The following is an 18468-nucleotide window of genomic DNA, read 5'->3' on the forward strand; positions in this document are numbered from 1 at the left end:
TTTAGATATGGGAAGGCAAGTCTTTTTGGATTGAAAAAAGACTATTTGCTGTTCTGGAAGTATTTGCCGAACTTTAATGGAGACTGACAAAGATATGAGTCAGGAGAAAATGAGAATAAGTGGTATTTAGTGTTCTCCACAATCATTTAGTCAGTCATTTCCTTAAGTGTTTATTGGCTACTGTGTGCAGGCATAGGGTATGTAAGAGTGGGCAGGAGAGTCATGGCGGGCATAGGTACTTGGAGCTAATGGTCTAACAGGGGTTAGAGACAAATGAGCTATCACTCACTGATGATGCAGTGTGAAAGGAACTGCTGTAGGGGAGGTACTTGGCATGATGAGAGCACATGGCCTGGGTGCCCACCTCAGACTTGGAGGATGAGGATCAGGGCGGGCTTCCAGAAGGAAGCAGCAGCTAAGCCAAGTCCTAGACGATGAGTAGAGGCAAAGCAGAGGCAGGAGTTGGGGAGCTGGAAGGGCAAGTGTGAAGGCAGAGGAGAGGCATCAGTAAGAAGTGCCTTCAAGGGCTCTGAATTAGGAAGGCTGGGTCAGTCACAAGGCATTTGGGAGACAGAACCACAGGATTGTGTGTGTGTGGTGGAGGTGGGATATGGGACAGGGAGGTATCTAGAATGAATCTCAGGTGGTATTGTTTACAGAGAGGAAAAACATAAGATGAATAGGGTGGGAAAGAGCCTGGGGAGAAAGATAATGAACTTTGTTTGGGACATAATGAGGTTGCACTCTTTCTGTGACATCCAAATAGGGAGATCGAGTAGATAGTGAGGAAATCAATGAATGGTGTTAGATGTTTATGTGCTTAACATTCAGGCTGTTTCAGCTTTCTGCCCTGGGTCTAGTTTGTTTTCTATCCATGGCTTGTTAACCCAGAATCTTGAGTTTAAGAGTTATACATTACCCAGCTCTTAAGTCTCAAACTATATGTCTAATCTTTGGCCAGCATTTTGCAAAGGTGGGCCACTGACCCCAAGAGACACTCAGGACCCAGGAGCCACAGACAGAAATGGGTCTTACATCAGTTGTTAAAATGCTGCTGTTCAGTACACGCACAGTTGTGATGGCTTCAAGATCTTATGTTGTATTTTCCATCCCTCCAGAGTGGGTTGCATTTTTTTCAATCCTATTCTTCATTATAAAAGTCCTCCATCTTCTTGATTATATTAGTTTTTCTTTTCTGGACCTGATTCTGGCTTCATTGTTCATGAAATGTCAGGGTCATCTCTGCGTAGGAGAAATTTCTATCTATAAATCACTCCAATGCAGGCTATTCAGTGTTGTTAAGGTAAGAAGCAGTGATTGAGTGAGGCAAACAGGCATATTTCTAAAGATTGAGACTTTCAAATCAAGTAATTTGGTTCAGCACATCAGAAATCATGATTCTGGGTAAATGAGCATTTTGATAAGTTCAGAAAAAAAATTCTCTTTTACGGACTCACTGCTTTAAGCTTTGAAATTTCACATGTATCAGCCGCATGGGCTCAGCTGGTGAGGACTCACATATTTCTATAAGGTTGATCTAATGATCCCCTCACTTTAGGCCAAGGTTTCTCACTGGAGCAGTATAACAGAGTGGCTAAAGCAGTCTGATACAGTGCAAATCAGTCAGCCAGAGCCAAATGAATCCCAGCTCCATCTCTGATTAGCTGGAAAGCCATGGTTGATTTGTGTAACTTGTCAGAAAGGGTAGGTAATAAAACAGTTTGTAGGTTTGTGGTGGTTATTGTTGTAAGAATTAATAGATAAGCTACTTGAACAGGGTCTAGAAGAAGCTCAAATAATTACTTCTTGCCACTGGGCAGCATCAGCACTGTCCAATATGGTAGCCACCACATGTAGCTCTTGAAATGTGGTTATTTTAAATGAGATGTGTGGCCAATTATATGTGCTATCAGTGCCGACCGGATTATTTCACCAAGGCTGGAGGAGTGCAGTGGCATGATCACAGCTCAGTGCAGCCACGATCTCCTGCAGGGGGTCCTTGCACCTCAGACTCCCAAGTAGCTGGGACTACAGGCGTGGGCCACCATGCCTGCTAATTTTTGTATTTTTTTTTTTTTTTTTTTTTTGTAGAGATAGGTTTTTGCCATGTTGCCTGGGCTGGTCTCAAACTCCTGAGCTCAAGCGATCCTCCCACCTTGGCCTCCCAAAGTGGTAGGATTACAGGTGTAAGCCACTGCACCAGCCAATGCCAACCAGATTCTAAAGATTTAATATAAAAAAAGGATGTCAGAAGAGTGTAAAATATTTCATCAATAACTTTTTATGTTGATTACATGTTGAAACATGGACATTTTAGGTAATGTTGGGTTAAATAAAATCTATTTTATTTCTAGCAGTTATCACCTACTGATTATTTAAATTAATTTAGCTTTTTTTTTTTCTTTTACCTTTTTAAGTGTGACTACTAGAAAATTTAACATTGCATGTGTGACTTCTATCTTTATTGGATACCTCTCCTTTAGATATAGAACTTACCACGAAGGGCTTTCAGTATCTGAAGTTGTAGGCAAAGTATTCACCTAGGTAGCAACCTCCCCAGCTGGTCTGCTTGCTCTGTCTTTCTCCTCACTATACCCTGGGGACATTTCAGAGTGCCTGATCTGCATCCGACCTGCTCCTTCCATTCTTGGCCCTGGCTCTTCCTGAATATACTCTATGCTCAATCATGATGAAAGAAAAACTCATCACATCCTCACTCATGTGTTCAGTTATTCACTCGACAGTTTTTGATAATTAACTGTGAGCCAGGCAGTGTTCTAGGCATTGGAGAAATAGCGGTGAACAAGACCGACAAAGCCCTTTCTCTGTATATGGTGTCTTCTACCTGGAATACATTTTCTTTCATTCTCTCTCTCTCTCTCTCTCTCTCTCTCTCTCTCTCTCTCCCCTCCCCCCACCCCCTCAATAACTGGAATCACCTCTCGAGGAAGTCTTTCCTGACAACACTACTCCCCACACCTTTTTTTTTTTTTTTTTTTTGAGACAGAGTCTCACTCTGTCACCCAGGCTGGTGTGCAGTGGCAGGATCTTGGCTCACTGCAACCTCCACTTCCTAGGTTCAAGTGATTCTCCTGTCTCAGCCTCCCTACTAGCTAGGATTACAGGTGCATGTCACCACACCTGGCTAATTTTTATATTTTTAATAGAGACAGGGTTCACCATGTTGACCAGGCTAGTCTTGAACTCCTGACCTCAGTTGATCTGCCTGCCTCAGCCTCCCAAAGTGCTGGGATTACGGGCGTGAGCCACCATGTTCAGCCCCCACACCTTAGTTTAAGCTCCCATAGCCTCCTATTGTCATTTTTATCATAAGACTTATCACATTTACTGTTATATCAATTTTCAAAAGTCAAATTTTTTATTTTGAGAAAATTGTAGATTCATATGCAGTTATAAGAATACAGAGAGACCACTTGTACCCCTTTCCCAGTCTCTCTCAATGATAACATCTTTCAAAACTATTATACGATATCACATGAGGGTACGGCACTGACGCAATGACTGATCTGGTTCAGAGTTCCCATTTTACTTGTATTTGTGTGCACGCGTATGTTTAGTTCTGTGCAATTTTATCTTTCTTTTGTGTATCCACCACTACAGTCAAGAGACAGAACATTTCCCACTGAGTGCAGTGGCTCATGCCTGTAATCCCAGCACTTTGGAAGGCCGAGGTGGGAGGATCACCTGAGGTCAGGAGTTTAAGACCAGGTTGGCCAACATGGTGAAACCCCGTCTCTACTTAAAATACAAAAAATTAGCCAGGTGTGGTGGCGTGCACCTGTAATCCTAGCTATTTGGGAGGCTGAGGCAGGAGAATCGCTTGAACCCGGGAGGCAGAGGTTGCAGTGAGCCAAGATCCTGCCACTGCACTCCAGCCTGGGTGACAGAGTGAGACTCAAAAACAAACAAAAACAAAAACAAAAAAAACCCAAAACATTTCCATGAGCGCAAAAATTCTTCATGTCGTCTTTTTATAACCATAACACTTCCTCCCCACCCCTGACCCTTATTAATCCCTGGCAACCACTGGTCTAGTTTCCATTTCTATAGCTTTGTTATTTCAGGAATGTTATACCAATGGAGTCAGACACTACATAGCCTTTTTCCACCCAGCATAATGCTCTGGAGATTCATCTAAACTGTATGTTTATTCCCTTTTATTGGTGAGTAGTATTCCATGTTACAGATGTACCACAGTTTGTTTAACCATGCACCTGTTGAAGGGCCCTTGAGTTGTTTCCAGTTTGGGGCTATTATGAATAAAGCTGCTTTGAACATGTATAGGTTTTTATGTGAATATAAATTTCCATTTCTTTGGGGTAAATGACCAAGGATGCAGTTTTTAGGTCCATATATGTTGGTTTATTTATCATCCTCATTAGACTATTGACACTTTGAGGACAGCTTGTTAGCTTCGTTCACATGTGCATCAAATGTTCTTTGTATGTATCTGACATATGGTAACACTCGATGATATGGTCAATAAAATACAGAATCCCAGAAAGAAGGAGGGACGGAGGGAGTAGGAAAAGGAAAGGAAGGAGGACAGAAATCTTTGAGTATTGTCAGTTGTCAGCTCACGCCCCCTGCCCACCACCTCCCAACATCATTATATTTTAATTTTTTAAATAAACCCAGTGACCCCAGTGTGAGACAGTAGTTGCTTAATACCTGTTCGTTAAATGATACAACACTCTGGCGAGTAGAACAGCTCTCCTCTCCCCTTCTCCATCCTCCCATCACTGGAGTGTAGGGATGGACACACACAGACACACGTGTGCATACTCAGTGGCCAGGAGCCTAGGAATCTTTTCTGGAACAAAGTCAAGCGCTAACAAATGAAGTGCTGTTGCTTTGAAGCTTAGCTAACAACAACCTTGGCCATGTCTGTGTGACTGCCCCAGGAATTACAAATGAAGAGTCTGGGGACCCAGCAGCTTTGTGGACTCATTCCAATGAGAATACAGGATGCAGCTGAAATAAAGAATGCCTCTTTGTGACTCATTAAACTCTACTCTGTTCCTTTCTATTAGGCATGTGTCTGCCATGCCCTGCAAAGCTATGATATTCAAAAGTGGAAGAGTCAGGCAGAAATAAAAACATTTCACTTCAGCGCCCAAACCATGTGCCCCTTAATTTGAAATAAATCTGTGACAACTGACAGATAATTCTTTCAGACAGTTATGGAGAAAGGCTTGACTTGTCCTAGTAAATCAGACACAGGAGTCATTATTTTTAGTCTCGTTAAAAAAATGTTACCATAGCAACTGCACCATCATCTCGGGCAAATGTTATCTCTTTAAGTCAATAACACGAGAAGCTGACCACAAATACCCAGTGCTTTGAAAGGAAGAAATGACTTTTCAACAAAATTAATTTCTTCCAAGTCTTCACTGTTCATCTTCATTCATGTGCCCAGAATTCCTCTCCTCTCCCCCGTGGAAAATAAGCAGTATTAAAAGCAACATACCACTTTACAAGACTCAAGGCTGACCTTTCTTCTATCATTAATTCTCTTAGTTCCTTGAAACTCATAGCTTCATATGTGGCTTTTTTTTTTCCACCCATGGGAAGCATAATGCTAATTAATTTGACCCTTGGGCAGAGCATTGTGTATTTTGAGAACACAGTGTGGAAAAGCATATTAGAGCATGCACATCTTTTCTAAACTCTTAAGAGATGGTTTTAAGTGATGCAGCAAACAGCTTAGTTCCTGTGGACTCTCATTTCATACCTGTGCAAGACCGTGGATGCTCAGGGAGCATTGTTTGGCTTAGTTTGACTCCATATTTGGTCAGAACTGAAATTGAGTGTTTGTGAAGATTTATTAATATATTGAAATTTGCAACTGTGATAAAGCTTTTACCCTCAAAATATGAGATTTGGACTTTAAAAATTAAGCCTAATACTTTAGATTTTTTCTTCTACTGAAAACATGTTGTTAATTTTAGTGTCAGATTAAAGCACCCCAAGTTGGCTGGGAAAGCAAGGTTGGTGCTTACCTATGTCCTGGTTTCAGAATGCTAGTGAGGTCTCATAGTCCCCAAAGACTTTGCTTCTTCTCTTCTCAGACTCACATTTTTTTTTTTCACCTCTAATACCTTGGAAATCAGGATATGCTTAACAACTGCTGGTGTGATATAATTTTTTATTGGCAGCTTTTTATTTCTTAGTGGTACACATAATAAGGATGCATTTCCAGGGAGGGAAAGAGAAACAACAATTATTGCCTGCTTATCATGTATCAAGCCCTGTGAGAAGTAATTTATAGACATTATTTTGTAGAATCCTCACATGACCCCTATGATGGAGGTATTTTTAATTTTGTAGGAAACTGAGACTCAGGTGGGCTACCAGACCTGTCCAAGATCATAAGTTGGCCAGTGTCAGAATCAAGATTTCAGTACAATGTGGCCAACTTTATGGTTGTGTAACCTTCTGCACTCTCTTTCTGACTTGTCCTCAGTTTCTTGTGCTCATAAAATAGTCTATAAATATTTAAATTCTGGAACTGGGAAGGGCCTTGGGAGTCACAGGGTCCAACCCCACTGTGTTACAGATGAAGAAACTGAGGCTCAGAGAAGTGACTTGCTCAAGGTAGTCCCAAAGGAGATTGTGCCACTGAGAATCCGCACGGCTGCGGGAGGGAAGGGAGTGTTTCAGGCTCTGTTAGTGTCTCCATCTCCTGCACACAGTGTGCACCCCAGGATTTCCCCACTTGGGACCGCCTTCCCTGGACCAGGCCTCAGTTTCTTAGTCACCCCTCTGAGGCACTAACACTTGGCTCATTCCTCTGGAGTCACGATCCCCCTGGAATTCAAGATGATTACTCACGTACACCACTTCTCCTTTCTTTCTACCCCTAGTGAACCTATACCTTGTGCCTCACCCTCCAAGGTGACAATAAATCCATGTAAATATGATCATGGAACAAAAGGAGAGAAGATTCTCCAGAGTCTATCCTTGGAGACATTACTCATATGTTTCTTTGCTACCTCAAGAGAGGGGCTTTAATGGTGGGAACTTCAACGTAGATTGAAGGGAAGGTGGCAGGCACATGCACACTATGGTGCAGAGATATTCCGTGGGTAGCAGGGCGTTTATTAGCCTTTGAAGTCACACCACAAACTCTCACTCTGCCCATAGAGAGGTGCGACACAGCCTACATTGCAAAAGGTGGCATCCATACACCATTCTCCTTTCCTACACCCAGGATGAAGTGGATGGGCCACTGCCCTTTGCCTTTAGAATGACTTCAGCTGCCTTCTTTAACACGACATTCCAGGTAGCTGCTTCCCATTAACTGTAGTTGGTTCCAGGGATGAAATAGACCCATTTGCCATTCCCAGTGTTGTTGAAGGCTTTGGAAGCAGGCAGGTTACAAAACGATTGAGTTTCTATTTCTTCCAATGTAAAAACAAGAAAATAATAATTGACTTAAAGAATTGTTGTAAGGTCTAGAGATAACATATGTAAGAGCACAGCAGACTCCATGGTACCTGGCACATAGTAGATGCTTAGTGACTCTAAATTGTCGTTCTTATAAAGTTAATGCTGACAGGGTGGAATGCATGATGCCACACCTCTGCATTATAAATAAGTTGGGGATTGTGAAAGAAAGATGCTCTTGGCCTTTGTAGTCTGTCTTTATTTTGTGACTCTGCAGACACAAGTGTGTATGTTTCAGGTCTAAAAGGGTTGAGCAGCCGTCTTCAGAAACAGCCCAGGATGGCAGCTCACTGCCAGTTGGCTAGCTCTTGGCCAGCAAGTTAGGAAGATCAGGCCAGCTGAGCAGTCCGTCCCCAGAGTACTCCAGTTCTGGTTATGCTACTCACAGGCTGAAGGGCTGAAGAAAGTCCTTTATTCCAAGCCAGTTCAATTTTCTATAAAACACGTGTAATAATTCTGGTCTAGAGAGAGGGGTGGCAAATTGATGGACTCACCGGGCATTGTTATCTGTTTTGAAAATGAAATCTACGATGAGCAGCACATGTATTTAAAGAACACTTTCCTTTGCAGAAAATGGAAATGGTTTAACTTCTTCACTTTGTTTCACTAGTTAGTTAGTGTGCATCTTCAATGTCTCTGCCTATGTCATTATTTACTATGATATTAAAACTCCTAAGGACAAAGATGATGTCTGCTTCATTTACTTTTTAGAGCATCCAGAAAAATGCCATGAACAAGTACATTTTTTTTTTTTTGAGGCGGAGTCTTCACTCTGTCGCCCAGGCTGGAGTGCAGTGGCACCATCTCGGCTCACTGCAAGCTCCGCCTCCCAGGTTCGCGCCATTCTCCTGCCTCAGCCTCCCGAGTAGCTGGGACTACAGGCGCCCGCCACCGCGCCCGGCTAATTTTTTGTATTTTAGTAGAGACGGGGTTTCACCGTGTTAGCCAGGATGGTCTCGATCTCCTGACCTCGTGATCCGCCCGCCTCGGCCTCCCAAAGTGCAGGGATTACAGGCGTGAGCCACCGCGCCCGGCCCGAACAAGTACATTTTTAATCCACTCATACGCTGTTATTGTAGATTGAAATATAAACTATATCCCATTCTCCAAAAAGTATTTTGTTCTTATTTTACTCATTTAAGACCAAAAATCTGATGAAACATCTCTATCAGAGCAGCACTGAATGTCCTTACAGTCAGAACAAATGCATGCCTGTTGGTTTATTTTAATTTTAAAACGTTCATATTGACTGACTCTCTATTACAAAAGTCTGCCCAATGTAGAACATGTGAAAAATGCTGAAAACCATGTAAAAGAACTGAAAAGTTTTCTTTAATTCCCATGCTGGAAGATAATCACTTGGAACATCCTGGTATTTTTTCCTAAATGATTCATTTTAAGGTGATATTGATATCATCTAATTCTTAGCTAGTTTTAAGACTTTCAACATGTTTCTTCTCACTGTGATTTCCATCTTTTCAGGTAGTGATCCTGCATTCTTTCCAGCAAGAATTATTGTTTTGTTATTTTTCAGTGTATTGAAACATGTTGTCAGTTAAAGGAAAGGGTTTGCCATGAGCTGCTAGTCACTTACCCATTTCAAAGGAAACTTGTGGTTACCATGAAGGAAAATTTAATCCATCTGCCACAATGCATTTGTTCTCTTGAGAACCAGGTGGAACTACCGCTGACTATTTCCTTAGGATTATGCCACCCACCAAGGTAACTTTCTGTTTCAGCAGGTGATGTGGAGAAACAAAACAACACCCTTTAAGTTAATCAGTTTTGGAAAATAGAGACTGGCTTTCTATTCCATGGCTTTGATGTGTTTAGTAGTTCCTGTAAGGATCTGCCTCTCTTTTGTTTTGATTGACAAGACCTTTTCTATATATTTGAGCAATCAAGCAGCCCAGTAACAGAAGGTAGAGACATTTACCCGGAGCAAACTTCTACCATTCATTGTGACTCCCTGAAATCTTAGTGCAAGTTTCAGCTCTAAAAGAAGCGTTGGCTCCTGCAAGATTAGGTAAGTGCTTCTCCATATTTGTAACCTCATTCCAGAGGAGGGGAAGCCCAGAGAACTTGCTACAGCAAGGTCAGAAGTAGGAACTGTGAAAATAATGAATTCAGTGGGGGGTAAGGGTCCATGAATGCCATATCCTTTATACTTCAGAATCCAGGTGAGTTCTGTCTAGTGGGCCAGGCATGAAGGGGGTTGATTCTGGCTCCTGAAAGAGCACGGGGAATGACCAAGACCCAGAGAGGATGGACTTGACAGTGGATTGAGGTTATGTTTTAAATAACTCCTATGCTTTCCATCATTTGGATTTAAATTAATGTTAAGTAGGTGCTGTTGCAGTGGAAGTCTAGAGCAGAACCAATTTACAGTGAGTAGGACACATTTATGAATGGCCACCAACTCAGATGATAGGTTTCATGATATTTTCTGCATATCCATGTTTAGTGGTGAGTTGGTTTAGTAGCGATGCATATAGGGAATACTGTTATTAATATTTACCTCCCAAATCATTCCCCATCATGACACTGAAAATATAGTTTTGAGCAAAGTATGTAACATGGCACCCAAATACCCTGGACCTGAATAAAAATAATTTATATGTATTCATGTATTCTGTTGGATTATGGATTAATTTTGGTGTTACTCATATTTTATGTTTATTTTGGAAAGACCACTGGGACAAACTTCTTCAGCACACAAGTCAACTGCAGCAGTTAAGTTACAATAAGGAAAAGCCTGAGAATGCACTTGGAGGGTGGGCATCTAGAGAGGGCCATGGAATCCACACTGGCACCAGTTACAGGAATCGCTGGATGCCTGTGTTGGAGTTTGTGGGCATTTACAATTTCTGGGCTCATTTTCCCTGAAATGCTAGAAGCAAGGTCCCTTTGATAGCGACCAATGCATGGTTGACTGTGCCATTGAGGGCAGCCAGATCTGTTAAACTCTATCCTTTCCCTCTCCGGAAGAGCAGCATGAAGCTGGCATTCCTCTTCCTTGGCCCCATGGCCCTCCTCCTTCTGGTTGGCTGTGGCTGTGTCCTTGGCACCTCCAGTGGGAACCTGCGCACCTTTGTGGGCTGTGCCGTGAGGGAGTTTACTTTCCTGGCCAAGAAGCCAGGCTGCAGGGGCCTTCGGATCACCACGGATGCCTGCTGGGGTCGCTGTGAGACCTGGGAGGTGAGTTGCTAAGATGTGCAGATGACAGTATCTTCTGGGCCAGCAGCTTGGGTCTGATTCTCAAGAGTTCACTTTTTAAATGATATGAGGTGGAGCTGGGACATCTGCCCTTTCCTGTGGATTTAAAAAACCAAAACAAAACTGTGATTGGCATCTTCCAAAAGTGATTTGAAAAGCATGATGTTGCCCCTCTAACAAAGCATTGAGAAGATTAAGAATTTGGTTTACATTGTGTCTGTGTATCTAGGAATCATCTCTGGGAGGTCACGATGTACTGTTCTACCCATTTTACAGATGACATGGAGGGATTCAAGGGAGAGTGGCTGCAAAGTCACAGAGAGTGTCAGTGTAAAGCTGGAAATCAATTTGTGGTTCAAGCTTGTGACCCAAACTCCTCCCTGTGTCCCTTCATTTTGGGTAAATTGGCCAGTTTCCAAGAAAGAGGACCTGAGCTGAAGGGTGAGAGTTAGTCCCAGACCCCTTCACTGCCTCTTCTGCAGCCCTGTTCCTCTTGAAGTCCCTGGGAGCCCTCTGGGGTTATCACTGATGGATCTATTACGTTCCGTCATATTCAATGATACCTGGCCTTTTTAGAGACATTTAATTTAAAGTGGGGATAACACTCTCAAACAAAGTTAAAAATCCTGTTGGACTAAGAGGAGCTGTCTGAGTCGTGAAGAGGAAGAGAGCTATTCAGCACCCCAGCAGATCACACTACGTAGTAACTGTGGGCTCTTCCCCCTGAGGCCCGCGCACTTGGTAACTGATGAGTTGCTAGCTCTGATCTTGTCATGCCCTGACCCCAAAACCTTGAATGTCCACACACTACTACAGATTCAATTACCAACTTTCAAAGTCCTCAGCAATATGGCGTCTGCCTGCTTTCCTGAAGACAACACATTTTCTTACTCTGGCCTTGGTAAGTGACTTTCAAAGGTTTTATCATATAGCCCTCATGGATCTCATTTTGGTCCTTTCCTGATATCCCTTCTCCTTCTCATCTGTCATTATCATATTTATTCCTGATGCCCATCTGCAGTGCCAGCTCCCTTTCTGGGGCTTTTTTGACTTGCAGGTAAGCCCTTGACTATGCTCTACTTTTTGTCTTACTTCTTCCCCCACCACACACGTTAAATTTTTTGAGGACAGGGGTTCATTCTTATAACTTTCACAGCTTTTGTCAAGGTGTTGTGTATGAACAAGGTATTCAATACACATTTGTCGGTTGACTGGGATGGACCTGTCCCTGGAGCTGTAGATCCTCCAGCCTAATGGAAGGCCACTTAGAAGCGAACCTGCACTGTGAGTGGACACTGCCATTGGGAACAATAGCCTTCCCTTCAGGGACCCAGAGGGTGGCCTGCTCTTGCTTAGGTACAATTACGGCCCTATGAATGGAATTGGGTCATAGTGATGAAATCTCCAAATTGGATGAAACGACTCCATCAAAGTAGTTTTCTTTTTGCCTCATTCAGGGGCTTAGCCAAATGAAAATTGGGTTTTGCTAAGTAGACTTTGCCTGTCAATTGGCAGCAAATTCACTTGGGGCACTTGGTGCCTCCTCCTGTTCAGGGACTGGCCTGGCAGGGCCTCTCCCTGTTTACATTTAGTGTCTGGGCTATTTGAAGCCCTCTCTGTGCCAAATCCTTGAACTCCTGCTTCCCCTCAATTCAGCCCATCTTCTCTTCTTTTTAAAAACTGATGAATGGCTTTAATCGGATCGTGGTCACCCATAGGAGGTCAGGAACTGTGCTCTCACTGGAAAAATGGAAGCACCAAAACCATTAAAGAACAAGATTGTCTCTGATCTTAGCCAACTTTCATTCATGTCTTGACGGTGTTATGAAAAGGGAGGTAACCTATAGAAAATAAATAAAAGAATGAGGTTCATTTTCCCAGCAATCTGAAAGTTTCTGAGATATAAAGCCCTTGATTTTTTGGGGGGAGGGAACTTAACTGAAAGCATGTCTGAAAATAAGGATGCTCATGACGATAGACTGGCTGGATTTACATTTGAAGGTGGAGCTGTTGTTGAAAATAGCTATTCCTCATAATCTGCATATAGCGTTGCCAGATTTAGCAAACAGACAGACAAACAAAATAAAACAAAACAACCAATCCCCTCCCCAGAAAAACCCAAACTGAAATGAAACCAGAAAACCAGGAAGCCCAGGTAAATTTGAATTTCAGATAAGCAACAAATAAATTTTTAGCATAAGTCTGTCTGTCTCATATAGTATTTGGGACAGACTTATACTAAAATATTATGTATCTGAAATTTAATTTTTTTTTTTTTTTGAGACAGAGTATCACTCTGTCACCTAGGCTGGAGTGTAGTGGCACAATCTCGGCTCACTGCAAGCTCCGCCTCCCGGGTTCTGGCCATTCTCCTGCCTCAGCCTCCCGAGTAGCTGGGACTACAGGCGCCCGTCACCACGCCTGGCTAATTTTTTTTTTTTTTTTTTAGTAGAGACGGGGTTTCACCGTGTTAGGATTGAAATTTAAATTTTTTGAGGTGTTTGGTCTGCCTAGGTTCCCAGAGTACCAATGGTAAGAAGACATAAAGCAAATATGGATGGTAGGAGAAAACAGTTGAGGACAAATTCAGCTTCTCTGGTCCTTGTCAAAGGCAAGGCTGGCTGGGCGCGGTGGTTCATGCCTGTAATCCCAGCACTTTGGGAGGCAAAGGTGGGCGGATGGCGAGGTCAGGAGATAGAGACCAGCCTGGCCAATATGGTGAAACCCCGTCTCTACTAAAAATACAAAAATTAGCCGGACATGGTGGCACTTGCCTGTAGTCCCAGCAACTCGGGAGGCTGAGGCAGAAGAATTGCTTGAACCCGGGAGGTGGAGGTTACAGTGAGCTGAGATCACGCCACTGTACTACTACTCCAGCCTGGGTAACAGAGCGAGACTCCATCTCAAAAAAAAAAAAAAAAAAAAAAGGCAAGTTTGCTATTTTCATGACATTCATGCAAGAACTTCATCTTGAGTTACATATTCTTTTTTGCCTAGAGCAAAGAAGAACAAAAAAGCAAAGGTACTGTCGTTTGAAAGCTTGTTATTATTTTCATTATTACTTCCTTATAATAATTGCACTAATAAAAACAATGGATTACATTTATTGAACACTTACTTTGTGCTAGACATTGTGAATTGCGTATATCATCTTACTTGATCTCTCAAACAATGGTGGGAGGTAGACATTTTGCTTTACAGAGGAGGAAACTGAGTCTACAGAAAGTTCAGTGAATTTTCCGAGGTCTCCAGCAAGTGGCAGAACAGGGACTCGAGCTCCATAGTTCTGACTGCAGGGCTCGAGATGTTAACTCCGGCGAGGTGCTGATATTTTTTCTGATCTATGTGTTCTGTTTATCAAAATTATCTTTGAAATTAAGATTCATAAAAGCTGAAGAAAGGAAATGAATCTTTTGATGATCAGAACAGTGCACAGAGTACTCGGGAACCTGTCTTGTAATGTTTTCTTTCATTGATGCAATGACAAATAGTTACTGAAACCCTCCCGGGGTCTGTTTTAGGTATGGGAGGCACAGCGGGCAAAAATCTCCGTCCTAAAAGAGCTTACTTTCTAGAGTGGGAGGAATAGCACGCAAATGAAAGAAAGGTAGACTATGTCAGGTGGTATTGATCAGTGCTATGGTGAAAAATAAAGCAGGATGGGGGATGGGAAGTTTCTGGGCATGGAGATGGAATGTTGCAATTTTAAATAGGATGGTTGGGAAATGCTTCCCTGAGAGGGTGACATTCTAACAAAAACCAAAGGTTGGTAAAGGAGTGAATCATACGGGAGAAGAATGTTCCAGGCAGGAGGAACAGTAAGTGCAAAGGCCGTGAGCTGGGACTGTTCCTGCTGGGTGGCAGGAACAATAAGGAGACCGCTGTGAGCCTAGTGAGGAAGTCAGTGGGGTGGGAATGGTTGCAGGCGTTTCAGAAGGTGGAGGTGTAGAGGAGGTGATGTAGGTCTTGAAGGTGATCATAAGGTCTTTGATTTTTGCTCTGAGTGAGATGGGAAATACTGGGGCTTTGGGCAGAGGAGTAATATGATCTGACTTATGTTTAAACAGGATCAGTCAGGGCTGCTGTGTTGCAAATAGATTGTAAGGAGTAAAAATGGAAGAGGGGAGACCAGTTAGAAGGTGTTTGCAATGACCAAGATGATTCATTTGCTGACTACGCATGGAGCACTTGCTGTGTGCCATGGTCTCTCCCGGGAGCTTAGGATATAGTCTTGAATGAAATCAGCTTCTTGCTTTCAGGAGTTTGTTTTCTACTGGGAGACAATAGAGCAACAAGTAAATCAATGAATAACAAGTTAATTTCTGATAGTGATAAATGATACTAAAAAACTGAAACAAGATCATATGTTCTAATGAATTCCCTGTTTTCTATCTGTGGGGACAGAAACCCATTCTGGAACCCCCCTATATTGAAGCCCATCATCGAGTCTGTACCTACAACGAGACCAAACAGGTGACCGTCAAGCTGCCCAACTGTGCCCCGGGAGTCGACCCCTTCTACACCTATCCCGTGGCCGTCCGCTGTGACTGCGGAACCTGCTCCACTGCCACCACGGAGTGTGAGACCATCTGAGGCCCGCATGGTCTGCAGAGCGCAGCTAGCAGCCTCAGCCTCACAGACCCACCTGTGTGAGCAGCACATGCAGTTATACTTCCTGGATGCAAGACTGTTTAATGTCGACCATACCCATGGAGGAGGTTACCTGTTGACCCTGAGGTCCAGCTCAGACAAAAGGCCCAAATGCAGCCTACTGATGCTAAAAATTCGAAACAATATTCATGCCTTCACCAAAATAATTTCTCCAGTTCACACACCTGCAAATTAATTTTTCTTTGCCTTGAGTCTTGGAACATAATTTGTGTATCACAATCCTCCCCCAATTTGGACTTATAATATGCTAATGATTTAAACACATTGGATGTAATTAGAAAATGGGGCTGGAAAGTCTTTAAATTCTCATGTTCTATTTAACCACTGATCTCCAACCGGATTTATGATTAAAGGGCTAGAAATGAACAAAACCCATGTACTAGTCTTCCTCACCCCCAAGGAATTCCAACTGCAAGCTTCTTTAGGGAAAATGCTCCCTTCCCCTTTTAACTGAGCAATTATCTACACAAGAAATAAGACTGTTCAGATATACAAAGAGCAGCTTCAGTGAAGAGATGTTTGGATTTGGATAATTATTTTCCCTAGCAAAATTCCCTAAACTCCCTTAAGAGCCTTAATAAAGAGGCTATGGTGGGATTGAAAGAAAAAAAATACCCAGAAATAAAATATGTAACTAATAGCTATCTCATTTAGCCTTAAAAAGTTATTAAACTCACGTTTTAGAGTATGATGTTCTCCCAAAGCTATGGCAAAATGGCCAATCACATGTATTCTTCCCGATTTATCATATTTTAAATGTAAGTTGTAACTTACTAAACTCTGAAATTTTACATGCTTTTAGGGGTAAAACTGCATCGCTGGCTCAGAGGAAAAAGTCTGTGATTTTCTAGCTCCTGCCTTCTCTGAAATCTTACAGTAGCTAATTCTGTGGCTGGAAAAAACCTCCAGAACTCTAATGTTATGCAAATGTCTTTAATTCTGGCATTTTTTTGGGGTTGAATTTAACCTTGTTCCTTTTTCATAATGTGCCAGGAAAACCTATATTAATGCCAATAAAGCATGTCCTCTATCTTTTGAATTCATGACAACTTTCAAGAAAGTCTTTTTAATTTTCAGTATACTTGGAATAACAGTGAGAAGCACACCTCAAATAAACTACAAGGTTATTTTTACTGAAGCATTAATTTGGCACATCGTGTTTAGTAAGGGACACAGACAGATGACTCTGGGTAGCATGAGTCCCAGCGGTGGCACAAATGCATAGACATAGCCCTGGGAGCCAGGAGTCCTTCTTGAATAAGAATTCAATGAGTCCCCCTAAAACACAGTAAAGCAAATGTTGAGATTGACAGTCAAGTACTGGGATGCGGGGTGAACATCTGGGAACAAAAGGCAGGAGCAAAAGTCACCCAACCTTTAGCAGATGTGTTGGTAGGAAAGGAAGTCACTCTAACGTAAGAAGAAGGCAAGTACTTGGGGTCTCTGCTGGAACAGTGGGTGATGATTAGGGATGAATCCTGGGTGGTGCCACTCAAGTGTTTTCAACCCACCCCCAAAGACTTTCCTCAATTTTCTGAGGCACAAAGGGCTTGCCAGGATTTGAGAAAAGATGACCACAGCATGAATAAGGGTCCTGGCAGGAAACCAGTGATCTATTGCAGTGGGATACGGAAGAGATGATTTATAAATGTGTGAGCAGAATTAAGGAAACCAACAAGTGGGGATGAAACAGATTTGGTTCAGCAGCAATGGACAACCCTAGGCTGAAGGAACGAGAGGAGGGAGTGATTGTCAGACCCCAGAGAAAACTGTAGAAGTGAGATCCACAACAGGAGCTGCAGCCTTTGGTAGGAGGATGCAGCCCTTCCCAAACTGAGACCTGGTAGGGAGGGAGGTGGGGGAGCAGATACCCATCCTCACTCTCCTCCCTGGTCTTCTGTTGAATGAAATGGGAATCAAGCCGGGTATAATGGCTCATTCCTGTAATCCTAGCACTTTGGGAGGCCAAGGTAGAAGAATTACAACATGGTGAGACCCTGTCTCTTCAAAAAATAAAAATAAAAAAATTAGCTGGGTATGGTGGTGCGCACCTATACTCCCAACTACTCGGGCGGCTGAGGTGGGAGGATCCCTTGAGACTGGGAGGTCAAGGCTGCAAATGAGCTGTGATCGTGCCACTGCACGCCAGCCTGAATGACAGAGCAAGACCCCATCTCTATTAAAAAAAAAAAAAAAGAAAAAGAAAAAGAAAAAAGAAAAAGAAAAAAAACACGTGGGAATCAAATGGGAAAGCAGAGAGTGAGAAAACCCATTGATTCAGTCCATAAATGTTGGCCTCCTAGGCACTAAGTTGAAGAAAGGTAGAGAGTGGATTTAAGGGGCCAAATGAATAAACTCCAGCTTAGCTGTCTTTTGGGAAGCTCAGCTTGAATGCAGGAGGTAGCATGCTGTAGCATCACAATTACAGTCATGGGTCACTTAACAAGGGTACATTATGAGAAATGCATCATGAGGTAATTCTGTCATTGTGAGAACATCATAGTGTAATTACACAAACCTGGATGGTATAGCCTACTACATAGCTAAGTATAGCTTATCGCTGCTAGGCTACAAATCTGTACAGCAGATTACTATACTGAATGCTGTAGGCAACTGTAAAACAATGGTAGGTATTTGTGTATCTAAACATAGAACAAGTACAGAAAAAATATAATCTTATGGGACCACCATCATATGTGCCATCTGCCATTGACCAAAATATTGTGCAGTTCATGACTGTACTGACTGCCTTGTAGTAAATTGATCTGGAATACACATGGGAAGGCATGCACTGGCTAATACAATAACATTTGGGAGATATTGAAGACCACGGTAATTATAAGGACTGTGGGATTAGTTGGTGGTTAAGTGCAATAAAAGCCCTCAGGCATGATATGAAAGCTGATTTGAAGAGACTGTCTTCGAATGCAGCTGAAGGACAGACTGTGCTGAAAATTAGGCCTAATATCTAATTGACAAAGCAGCTGAATTAATAAAAGGGCTGAATTTACCACTCTGGCAAGTCTCCTATACTTAAGTCAAGGTCCTAATAGGGAAGAAGTGAGACATAGAGACCTGGAATGGGAACAGTTAGGTGGATGATGGACTCGA

General features: G+C 42.6%; 1 protein-coding gene across 1 annotated transcript; it reads left to right on the forward strand.

The window, feature by feature from the left end:
* The first annotated feature begins 3931 nt into the window (after nucleotides 1–3931).
* Nucleotides 3932–17463, forward strand: LOC105473679 (glycoprotein hormone subunit beta 5). Its single transcript, XM_011727595.3, has 2 exons — nucleotides 3932–10668; nucleotides 15091–17463. Exons 1-2 carry the CDS (start codon nucleotides 10465–10467, stop codon nucleotides 15277–15279), a joined length of 393 nt encoding a protein of 130 aa, XP_011725897.1. The 5' UTR covers nucleotides 3932–10464; the 3' UTR covers nucleotides 15280–17463.
* Nucleotides 17464–18468: the final 1005 nt, after the last annotated feature.

Source organism: Macaca nemestrina, chromosome 7, assembly GCF_043159975.1.
Source record: "Macaca nemestrina isolate mMacNem1 chromosome 7, mMacNem.hap1, whole genome shotgun sequence".
Taxonomy (NCBI): Eukaryota; Metazoa; Chordata; class Mammalia; order Primates; family Cercopithecidae; genus Macaca; species Macaca nemestrina.